This window comes from Triticum dicoccoides, chromosome 1B (assembly GCF_002162155.2).
Source record: "Triticum dicoccoides isolate Atlit2015 ecotype Zavitan chromosome 1B, WEW_v2.0, whole genome shotgun sequence".
Classification (NCBI taxonomy): Eukaryota; Viridiplantae; Streptophyta; class Magnoliopsida; order Poales; family Poaceae; genus Triticum; species Triticum dicoccoides.
This window is the reverse complement of record NC_041381.1, coordinates 453073753-453085840: the sequence shown is the minus strand read 5'-3', so window position 1 is coordinate 453085840 and position 12088 is coordinate 453073753. Positions and strand designations below refer to the sequence as shown.

General features: G+C 49.3%; 2 protein-coding genes across 2 annotated transcripts; both read right to left on the bottom strand.

Moving 5' to 3' along the window:
- Positions 1-462: 462 nt before the first annotated feature.
- LOC119340721 (histone H2B.1-like) lies at positions 463-1141 on the bottom strand. The gene has a single exon (XM_037612646.1). It carries the CDS (start codon positions 1075-1077, stop codon positions 619-621), a length of 459 nt encoding a protein of 152 aa, XP_037468543.1. The 5' UTR covers positions 1078-1141; the 3' UTR covers positions 463-618.
- Positions 1142-5338: 4197 nt separating this feature from the next.
- Positions 5339-10709, bottom strand: LOC119350465 (pectinesterase inhibitor 12-like). Its single transcript, XM_037618290.1, has 4 exons — positions 10181-10709; positions 8435-8490; positions 8104-8247; positions 5339-5380 (listed from the first exon to the last, which is right to left on the bottom strand). The coding sequence occupies exons 1-4, from the start codon at positions 10707-10709 to the stop codon at positions 5339-5341; spliced, it is 771 nt and encodes a 256-aa protein (XP_037474187.1).
- Positions 10710-12088: the final 1379 nt, after the last annotated feature.

Genomic DNA, 12088 nt, shown 5'->3' with positions numbered 1-12088 from the left:
ATGATACTACCAGGGCAGAAGCTACAGCCACTGCTTCCATGGAAACACCAATTGTGCATATAAATTAGCATGTCATTAGAATTTCATCTTGTTTAAGGACCGCCTTCCAGCAAGCCTAATTGTCTCACACTTGACATATTCAGAGCAACATCAGGCAGCTCCAGCCTGATAATTTAACTGATAAACAATTGGTACGGCTAGATAAACAACGCTAACAACTACCAAAACAAGAAAAAGAAACAGCAGGCAACCCATTGGATTGCTCTTATTCTTCCTTGCAACATTAAGCCCATCCGTCTGATACTCTGGAAACAAGAACAGAATTCAATTAAACCCGGCCTATCTACTTGTCAACAAATGAATAATCTGGAAATTTGCACTGCTACAAAAGCATGATTGTATGGCAGATCAGTACGGCCACCTAGTAACAACCATATCACAGCAGAAATTACTAACGCAGCAGCAGAAATGAATCGTTTTACTTTCGAATTCTTAGTTTGCCAAAAGCAGCACAAATTCACCCCTTACAATCAACGAGCCAACAAAGCATTGGCAAGCTTTCAACTATTTCCAGCCAGCACTAACACTTCTTCTAGTTGCAGATACAGGCAGCGGAATCTAAGAGGAGGTGAACTTGGTGACGGCCTTGGTTCCCTCGGAGACGGCGTGCTTGGCGAGCTCGCCGGGGAGGACGAGGCGGACGGAGGTCTGGATCTCCCGGGAGGTGATGGTGGGCTTCTTGTTGTAGCGGGCGAGCTTGGCGGCCTCGCCGGCGAGCTTCTCGAAGATGTCGTTGATGAAGGAGTTCATGATGGACATGGCCTTGGAGGAGATGCCGATGTCGGGGTGGGCCTGCTTGAGCACCTTGAAGATGTAGATCTTGTACGTCTCCACGCTCTTCTTTCCCTTCTTGCGGCCCCTCTTCTCGCCGCCCTCCTTGGAGGCGGTCTTGCCCGCCGGCAGCCGCTTCTCGGCCTTGGGCTTCTTCGCCGCCGGGGCCTTCTCGGCCTTCTCCGTCGTCGGCTCCTCCTCCGCGGGCTTCTTCGCCGCCGGCTTCTTCTCCGCCTTGGGGGCCATCGATGCTTCGGGTTGGGGGGATTCGCTGGTGGGTGGTGAGCGCTGGAACTGGAAGAAGGTGGGGAATTTGTTTGGAAGGAGGAGCGGTGCTGCTGGGTTTATACAGAGGGGGGGTGCGCGCTGATTGGTGGCAGGGTGGGTGCCCCGGATCGCTGACGTGGAACCGTGCGATGCGTTCGGCGCTGTTTTCTGTGGACGGGCGGGATGTGTTTCGGCGCGGATCGCCGTTCCTGGCGAAAAGATACGGGCGGGAACAGGAGAGGTTTTTTTTTAGATTGGGAACAGGAGCAGCTTCGTTTTCATGAAGTTTGGTTTTTCGTCTCGCGGTTGTATTTCGTGGTTGTTTGGTGGTGCGTTCGGAACGGAGAAATTTCCAGAAGGAAACCCGTAGAAGCCCCTATTGGAGCGCACAGGGAAACTGTCGATGCATGTGTGTGTTTTGAAGAAATTTTGTTAAAAACAAAACATTTGATTGGTCTGCGTGAACATGATCCAAAAATGTCAAAGATGGGGAAAAAATGCCAAGGGGATCTCCAACGATATCTCTTAAGGCCTTGGTTATGGTCATGCGGCCGATCGCATATCCCTCGATTTCTGGGAGAGCTTCCTCCAAGAACTCAACATCACCGAGACGGCGGTGACGCATAGATGGGGGTGTGGGCGAGCGGAATCCGGCAGCGGCGACGCGCGAGTCCAGGAACTTAAGGGGACGGTGATTATGACGCCTCCATGGAAAGCACGTCAGGCGAAAGGGGGCGCGTGAGGAGTCGCGGGGCGTGGCAGGGAGGGGAGGAAGCGGCGGACGGGCAACAACTTGTGCTCGCTGGCAACGGGCTTGGAGCGGCTGGAGGCGGGGAGGTCACTGGATCCAGCTTTGCTATATCTACGGGGAAATTTTATGGAATTGTTGTTACGGATTGAGATGGGAACATCTAATTGGGGATGGAAGGGGGGGGGACACCCCTGAAATTCACTGGAGGATTAGTGGGTGACTGGTTGAGGGGGGGTTCATAAGAAGTTCTTCCGCAGGTTGTCCGTAAGTGTAGAGTTTTTGCACCGGATCGGCCCTGAAGTCGAACTCCCTGAAGTTGGAAGGCTGGGGCGGTGCACGGGACAGGAAATGGGGTTTGAGGGGAAGGGGATCAAGTGGGGATTGAGCATGTGAGGGGGTTAGGGTTAGATAGGGGTTGTAACTGGGCTTTCACAGGTGGCGTAGCTAGGTCTGGGCCACATCCCAGGTCAACATTCTTAGCTACAGTAATTATGGTTGCTACGGTGTAAAAAATGCCTACCGTATACAAAGGACTTACTAGCCACGCCCCAGGCCAATGGGCCATATAGCCTGGGCCTTGGCTACGCCCCTGATTGCAACGGACGGGTATATGTACTACCGGCGAGTAGTATTGACTAACGTGCATATATATTTTATAGGACATATACGCGCGCCTATCAGACTCCATGAACAAGTTCCATCATCAAATTAAAAAAAGACTGCATGGACAGGCAGCACACCACCTATGGCTCCCATCCGCGACATCGCACACGTACGTTGGGCAACAAACATATACTAGCAATTTTTTATGCGATCGATCGAGCAAATGAAAAACAACGAAAGAGACCAAGAATCAAACTTGGCGTAAGCCAGTAATTTGGTATGCCAGTCGGGTCAGCAAATCGATGTCGAGGTTCTCCTTTCTTATGGGTCCGAATAACTGCCACACGTGTGGCGTCGATAGGAACCCGCCCGCATGCCTCGTGCGGCATAGACGGGGATTTGGTATATTTCTTCAGTGTGAGCTTGAAGTCACCGTGTTGTGCAAAATTGTTCCTCAAGATTTTGTGGTGGAAGTCACCATCCCATATTTTGCAGGTCACACTGTAATGCATGATTATCTTGTCGGCGCATACATCGGTGTGATTGTTGATGTAGTCGATCCCGCATGCAACTACATTCATCGACATTTTTCCGTTTGGCCTCACGGACTCGGCAAGATCACCCAGGTCGACGTACGTCGCTCCGCACTGAATGAATTTCGTTCTGTCCAAACATGAGTTGTATGAAAATGATATAGCATGGAAGAATCATGCCTACTAAGTAAAAAAATATATGAAAGAACTAAAACGTAAGCGAACCATTTATAAAAAGTACGAAGTAGATAAATGGTAAAAAAGAGCAAGCAAGATGAGAGATTATGGGGTATGGTAATTTACGCTTTCAGCTCCTTCATGTGCTTGCTGTTGGTCCTCGCATTTCCAAAACGCTTGACGATATCGTACAGCTGGGTCTGTTCCTTAGTGGCCCTGAATTCGGGCTCGTAGTCTTCCACGGGGGGTGGGTGAACTACCCTCTGCTGCCTCACAGGACCAGGGGTGACACTCCTAATGGTATCCTCAGATACCGTATCTGCAGGCACATTGGAACTTGATTGCCCTTGCCCTCGTGAGGAAGTCCTCTGCAATGCTGTCTCCTCGATCATGCGGTAAACTTCATCAAGTGACGGTGAAATCTCCTCAGGGGTGGCTGCAATGAATATAAAAAAAAGTGGGTTAGGATACATATAAAATCCAAAAACAGATGGATTGTGAGGAGGTAAAGGTCCATGATGTGATATGTAGGTAGAAAAAGTGGGGCAGTTGCCATGGGTGATCCAACTACAGTCGCTATGACATAGCAAATACAATTGCCATGTAGTTGCACTGTAGTTGCCACCTAGTTGTACTGTAGGTACCATGTCACAGCAACTGCAGTTGCCATGTTGTGTCGGCTCCACTTGCCATGTGAATGCCGTATGAAAAAATGCAGCATGGTAGAAAAAATGCAGGTGGCATGATGTGGCAAATCCAGTTGCCATGTGTACTGAACTGTCTTTGCCATGTGACAACAACTACAGTTGCCATGTTGAAATAACTTCAATTGCCACGTGCTTGCCCAAATGTCAAACGCAGCATGGCAGCAAGAAAAAAACGTAGGTGACATGGTGCATCAAATCCAGTTGCCATGTCGTCACATGGCAGTTGCCGTCACAAGTGAGGACCCCCAAAGAATGTGATTGGGACAAAAGTCAAACTACAAACATGTATACAAGAAAATCTTAAGTGCGTGATGAGTGTACCTTGCACAATTGGCTCTGCGAACTTGACAACCTTCCTGCCCTCGACCATTGGCTGCGCCATCATTGCGGGCATGCCTCCTGGAAAAGCAAAGGCAACTGGTATAGGATCGTGCACCACCGGTTGATCTTGACTGACGCCGAGGCTGAAGCTCGGTGGGGTAAAGGCCATTGGGTGCCTCTCATTCCTACTGGCCGGACCACGAACGACTTTCGGGGCAGAATCCAAGGGTGAAAGATCGACAAACATATCTGAATCGGCCGCTACAAAATGATCGGCCTTATTTGCAGGGCGGGGCATGTTGTCAGCGGTCTCAGCCGCAGCTTTCATGACAATCTTCTTGTTTGGACTGTAGGGGACACCGACATTGACTGGGAGCCTGGAAGTGCGCAGATTTATGCTGGGGATTTCCGCTGCGGGTGAAGGCGCAGTCTGCTCCGGGCGTTCCTCTGCGTCACTCGTGCCCGGCTTGACACCTGCATCAGTTGTGCTCCGGTCTTGCGGTTTCTCCATCACATTGATTTTTGCAGGTGGCGGGAACAGTGTGGACGCAGGAACATAACCAGATTCGTCTCTCCTGCTCCTAGCTACAGCCGGAGCGTTGGGTATGTCTGTTGATTGCTTGCGGGGGCTACGACGCCTAGGTGGAAGACCAGCACGCGGAACAGTCGCCTTAGCAGTATCTCCACCGACAGGAGCTGGAGCTGTTGTGCCAGGATTCTCATCTGCAGATGGCATATCCTTGTGAAGTGCCGCCTCAGCCGCTTCTGTCATGGACACAGGTGAGACACCAGGCACGCGCTTGGAATCAGTGTCAGATGAGCGGGAATCTTCCTTGCCTAGGTTGGTCTCGGGAGCATCCACTTTGACGCTTGCTGATGGGGTGGCATGGCTCACAGCAGCATCCTTCATTGCCAGAAGAGTTGTTAATATTTCAGCTGCCCTGGCGGATACCGACTCGTCACTCCCCGATGTACGGATGCCTGTTGTTCTAGCCTGCACATCTGCAGCCGGTGGAGATGGTCGGCCACTTGCATCAGAGTTAGTGGGAGCAGTTGACGGTGCAGCAGCAGTATTGTCGCCTGGCGCCTCATGTACATATGAGTTGCCACCTATTGACAACTTTGAATGCAGGCGTTCGAGTGGGTCTCTACTGATATGCTTGGCCCCGCGCGTAGTAGTCTTCTTCACCCTGCAAAGGAAAAAAAGCACATGAAAAATGGTATGAAAAAAATGGACAAAAAAATATGTTTGCAATGATAGAAGCATTAAAAAACTAAAAACAAGTGGAAAAAGCTGGTAGTTGCCATGTAAGGGGGTCATGAGTTGCCATGTGCCATAGTTAGCAGTTGCCATACAGCAACAGTTATCAAAGTTAGGCAAATTGAAAGGAATGATAGAAATGTCTGATCTGTGAGGACTGCAATTTCAAAATTAGGTGGGGGATGAACTCTCAGAAGAAAATGGTAAAAAAAGATGACAGTTGCCATTAGGTACAGAAATAGTTGCCATTTGGCCTAGATGCCAGTTGCCATGTAAAGATAATAGGAGTTGCCATACATTTAAAAAATGAAGGAAGAAATCATTTGGAAAAACAGCAGTTGCCTCGTGGGGGATGATAACAGAAGAACATGTGACAAAGCAGACCAGTTGCATTGAAAAATCAAGAAAAAAACCGCTATCTCAAATGAAAAGCACATGGAGAAACCTACTTCTTGACTGCCTTCCTCAGGTCAGGCAACACGACAGGATCCCCGGTGTTGGTCGTCGTCGTACGAGCAGAAGACCTGGTGGAAGGGATGTCACCGGCAATGGGGGCACCTTTGTTCAAGCGAGCAGAAACACGGGTTGGCGTTGGCGCCTGTTTCTTCGTATCTGCTCGTCCACCAGCGGTCTGCTCACTGCACGCAACAGATGGAAGGAAAAAAGAAGGTGGCAATTGTCAGACAACAAACTAATTGCCGCGCTTGACAAAAAACAAGTGCAAAAGAAATGGATGAGATTGTTCCAAAGAAAAGATACACAGCAGAAAACTAAAATTGAGAGTCGAACCTCTTCCTGGCAGCTACGGGATCGATCCTAGACCTCTTGCCAGCAGAACCCTGCCCAACATCCTCTGGAGCCCTCCCCCTCCTTGATGGCAAAACCCCCTCGCCTCTCGCAGCCGTATGTTCTTTCACTTTCTCCGGTGGGTGGGCACCTGTTGCATCCTTGCCCTTGTTGCCGCATGTGCGAACTTCAGCGTGTTCATCGTCATCGGTGTCATCGTCGTCGTCCTTGCTGAGGCCAGCGTCTCCATCCACATCATCCTGTGTGTCACCGGGCTCTTGGGAGCTGTTGTAGTCATACCGGCCACGGCAACCGGTTGGCCGATGTGTACGTTCTGGGACAAATGAAGTGAACTGCCTCGCAACCGCGTCGCTGTCAGAGGCACTGAGGGACATCCACCCCTCAACCAACTTCCCGAGCAGGCCGGTCATTCCGGATGCAAACTGCCCAATTAGATGCTCCACTAGTGCCCTCGCCTGTGCACGAAAACAAGAAGCATCAACAAAACAACACTCGTACTGCATTCGCTTCCGCGACATCAACATGTAATCCACGGCAAACCGTAGATGTGGACATTTTGATTACCTCAGAAGGGCAAGACGGAGCTGAGTGCATGTCCATCCACTTTTCAAATTTTTGAGGCCCCCCAAACACGCTGTAGTCTATAGCATGCTTGGCCATCAGCTATGAAAAACAAAAAAAGAAATTGTAAGCATGCCTTATAAACCACGGACGGTTGCGTCATGTCAAATTTGTAAGCATGCCGTGTGAAAAAGACGTAAACAAAAACTAACCTGTAGTTTTCCATATGTGCCATCAGTTGCCCTGTCTGCGGCAAGCACAGCCTTGACATCGCTGATGGTCCACGCAGAAACAACAAACTTGTGAGTAGGCGGCGGGCCTCCTATCCCGGTGAAATCCACGGTGGACAGATCAAGAGAGTCGACATACATGAGCTGATTTAAAACAATTTTGCAAAAGAAAAGAAAATATCAGTTGCCATCGTGGTTAATTTATAGTTCAGAAAAAAAGAGCAGGATAATGTATGATCCAACGATAATATGTATGTGTTAGTTGCCATCAAAGTGTGATGGCAGTTGTCATCCTACTGTGATAGCAGTTGCCATGCTAATATGAAGGTAGTTGCCACATTGTCAGTATGACAGTTGCCATGTTGTCATTATGGCAGTTGCCACATTGTCACTATGGCAGTTGCCATCTTGTTATGACCAGATTGTCATGCATGAAATAAAAGTACGTTATAAACAAAGAGTTCACACAGAGATCTGGTGAAAAATAAATACCATTAAGTGCAGACGACAACCCTTCTGGTACATCTTGTTTTTGAAAGCATCATGGAGAAAGTCGGCAATAAACTTACACCAGTTCATACTCTTCACGTTTTTTAGATTCGCCTACACCACACAAAATTTCAGGGCAAAAAAGTTTGCCGCGTCAGAAATCAAAACGGAAGAAACGCAACGAAAACACTGGCAGTAGCAAGCATGGATCATTCACCAGGATGGGGAAACATTTGTTGCTTGGGCGAAGAGAAGTGGTCGGCGCGAAAACAGCTGAGATGAGGTACATGAGTAGCTTCATCTTGAAAACTTCTCCGTGCGTCGTCATGTCCTGTAGAGAATCTGCCAGTACAGACGTGTTCGGCATTGCCTCCAACCCAGGAAACAAACGGGCGAACAGCTCTTCCTCGATCTCATTATTAACCTCGTACGGGACTTTGATATGTCCCCGAGGCACACCCAAAGTGCAGAACACGGATTCCTCATTCAATGGAAGTCTTCCCCATCCCGGGATCACGAATTCCCTGGAGGCGGGATCGTATATCTCACCAAGCCAGTCGCATACCGGGTTGACAAGGTTCGTACACCAAACATCCATCAGAACCTGCATACCCATCTCAGCAGCAGCTCCCTTTTGATCATTAGTGAATTTGTCAATCAACACGGTCAGACGTTCCTGGGAGGCTCTGTTGCGAATACGTTTCTTCTTCTGCAAAAAACAAACACAAAAGTGTTGAGCTGTTGCCATGTTTTTGCAATGTTATGAAAATTTAGTTCATGATGGATGACTATAAAAAAGATCTAGCTGCCAACAAATAACATAAATCAGGAGGAGGGGGCGGGTGTGCGGACAGTTACCTCATCGCCCTCTTTTCTCCGTCCAGTTGCCTGGTTACGTTGAGGTGGATCCATGAAATCGTCATCATCACTTTGATGATCGCCACGAGCCATTCTGCTGATGTAGGAACAGACCAAATTGTTAATGGCGAAAATGTAAAATGCAATGGGTAAGCAGTTGCCACCTAACAGAAAAATATTAACTATTTGAATGCAAATGTGGTTGCCATACTATGCAGCCAGTTTGCCACACTGTCATATCTGTATTGTGGCAATAGACATTGTGTTCACATACTGTATTGCAACATGATTATACAAAATCCAAAGTGGCAAACACGCCAACTCGATGTGCACATTAGTTCCGTCCAGTGCCACCGATTGTGGCAACTATCAAAGTTTGGAAACTGTCGCAAATAATTCAGAAAAAAAAACAAGTCTCACAAATGAAAAAGAAATGTTTGAGGTTACTATTATGTAAATTCAGTAAAAAATCAGTTTGCCTCGTTCAAGAGCGTGTATGTGGCAACTATCTCATTCATTCAGTAAATTTTAGTTGCCCCCCTTGTGTGTGAGCTTGAACACATTTGTGGCAACTATGACAGTCAGTTTCAGAAAAAATGTTGCCGCAGAAGAGAACACATTTGTGGCAACTGCCACATTTGTTCATGTAGTTTAGTTGCCACACACCTGTTCACGTTCGGTCATACTGCCATAGTTGCCACATTCAGAAAGCATATTTTTTCTGGTTACTTATCGTACAAGTTCAGCAGAATTAAAATTTGCCACATGGGAAGAGCATGCGTGTGGCAACTGCCACAGGAGTTCAATGAAATTAGTTGCCACCTCGTTTTGGGGTGGCAACTATGACAGTCATTTTCGGAAATCTGTTGCCACATGGGAGAACACGTTTGTGGCAACTACCACGTTTCTTCAGGTAGTTTAGTTGCCGCACATTTGTTCACGTTCAATCATACTACCAATTTCGCCACAATCTGCAGTTTCAACCCCAAAACTAGACTAGATCTAGGTTTCAATGGCAACTGCTTCAACCTCAAAATCACCCTTACAATTCTCGCGCGAAATGGCTGCAACCCCAAATTTCGAACCAATCCGCACCAAAACAACCCGGCGGACAACTCTCAAAATCCAGATGCAAGACTAATGCGTTGCCTACGAGCAGGCATAGCCTCACCGACGATGCCGCCGCAGCGGCGGCGACGAAACTGCCCACTCCCACGAAGCAACGGCAGGCACACAACTATGGCGCACCGCTGCAGCGGCGGGAACACGGGCGCACCGCCGAATCGCCGGAATTTCTAGGAATGGATCTAGAAATCGAACAGGGAGGAAAGAGGGGAACAAAATCAGGGAGGGTATGCGATAGATGAAGCGAGCATTACCTTCGACCCGCACGCGTTCCGGCGACGCCGCTCCGCTCCGACGAGCACCACCAACGCCCGCGAACACCGTCGACTGTCCCGCCTCCGCCGTCGCCTTCTCCCCTCGCCTTCTCCTCCAGTGGACTGTAATGCGAGTGGGTTGTGCCAGTAAATGCGACGCGGGGGAGAGTGAATGGAACCGTGAGGGAGAGGGTGGAGGGGTGTGCGACGTGTTTGACGTCAACTGCGGTCGGATCGTGGCGTGCGGGCGCATGGCAGTTCCACCGCACGTCTCTCAGTGGCAACCACTGACCGCGGGATGGCAACTACCGTGCGGGCGAACCCACTTGCACACTGCACACTAGAATCGTCCAACGTGGCGCCGAAAACTAGCCCTTTTGCTCCAAGATTCATGCAAAACGAAACCAACGGCGATGCTTGCATGTGGACGGAGTGGTGAACGCCCACACGTGTGGGCGTTAACATTTCCGTTTCTTATCGGGTTCTTGTGGGCGCTCCCCGCGAACAAGAGCATGTCGTAGTGCTCGGGCTCTCCGAAGACATGACTCAGTTTCTCGTTCGCTGCTCCAACATGCCCGGCACGGAGGTCACCGAGCGCGGCCTCCAGGGGCCTGTTCATTTCCCTGTAGATGCGGAGGCAGTCGCTGAGGCTATTGACGAGGTCCTCGAGGACGAGCACCGTTGACGTGATGTTGGCCACGGTGAGGTTGGTGGCGACGACGGCGAGCTGACGTGCGTCCTTGGCGGACGCGCCCGTCGGGTCGGCCGAGAGCGCGCCCACGCAGTAGTCGTAATCCACGGAACTGCCGGGTTGGTCGAGAGCGGCGCATGTCTTTCTGATGATCGCGGACGGAGTGCGGGCGGCGAGGCTGCCGTCTCCAGCCGCAAGGAGGATGAGGGCGAGGAGTAAAGCAACCTGGGGACGCATCGCCATATGACTGTCGCCCTACTCACCTCACCGTGACTCATATCGCACCAGTCGGCGGCCTGTGTTTATATGCAGGCAACAAGTAGAGCGGATTAATTACTAATCAATATGTACTATTTTACCAGCGATGGGAAAGATATAAAGTACTAATACAAGAAAATATATCAATATTTGCTATTGCAATCTTTACCAAATCAATCAGATCTACTCCCGTATTTATTTGATTTGGTAAAGATTGTACGTTAATGACTGTCCCATCAGATTTAGTGTCTTTAACGACGATAAAATCCCGTATTTATTGAGTATCAAAGATCATACGTTAATGACTACCATTCGTCGATCATAAATCGGATGGATGGTAGGGACTAGTCCTGGCCATGGGCAACCCGGCCCAGACAGCCCGACCCGACCTGACCTTGCCCACGGGTCGGGCCTGGGCCTAGATTTTGAGCCCGACGGCCAGGCCAGGTCTGACCCGTCGTATTGTAGTTTAAGGAAGAGGCCCGATCCGTGGCCCGAGGCCCAGCAGGCTTTTAGCGTGATGGGCCGGGCTCGGGTCCGATTTTTAGGTCCGACAGCCGGGCCGGACCGGACTCGGGCCTCTGTTTTTTGCATCTGGCTTTGGTAGGCCCGACCCGGCATGACAGATCGCCAGGTATAGTAGGGATGTGCAATCGGCGAGGACGACTGGTTCAACCAATCAAAGATAGAGTTTCAGAAGTACTCTCTTCTTCTAAAGAGGGAGTTGATAGGCCGGCATACACGGTTTATTTTCACCTTAGTGGTTTATTTTCACCTCATCATCCCTCTACTCTGATTTTTCATGCTTGTTTTGGTAGGCGCCGATTCAATTAAGTCACATAAATAGGTAATAAAGAATTCAAAAATCATACCATATATGTGCAATCACCTTCCTAAAAGATAGATATAATTTTTTTCGCAATAACTTTCCAAAATAAAATTGAATATTTCTCGATAACAAATTGCTAATCCCATGAAATATACCATTTATTATCCATCATTAACTCTACAATTGAATCACAATCACAATTCTCGAAAAAAATCTAGGGTTCCTCTGCCTCGTGTCGGCGCCACCGCCGGTCCGCCTCGTCTCCGATGGCCCTAGAGCCATGGGGGCACGATGGATCCCAACAAGGGCAAGTGGAGGGCTCCATTTTTCGATGTTCCTTCGAGTTTTGTTAGGTTTTGTTTCCTTCTCAAGAAGAACGAGATGGTGGTGCCTCTGTGAAGATGGAATAAAGTTCTCTCTGCCTAGCCTCCACTCCGGTGGTGCGTCTAACATTGTTGGTGGTCGTGTGGCTTCGATAGATCTGTTTATGGTGGATTTACTTGGATCTGGTTGTTGTTCGTCTATGTTCGCGTGT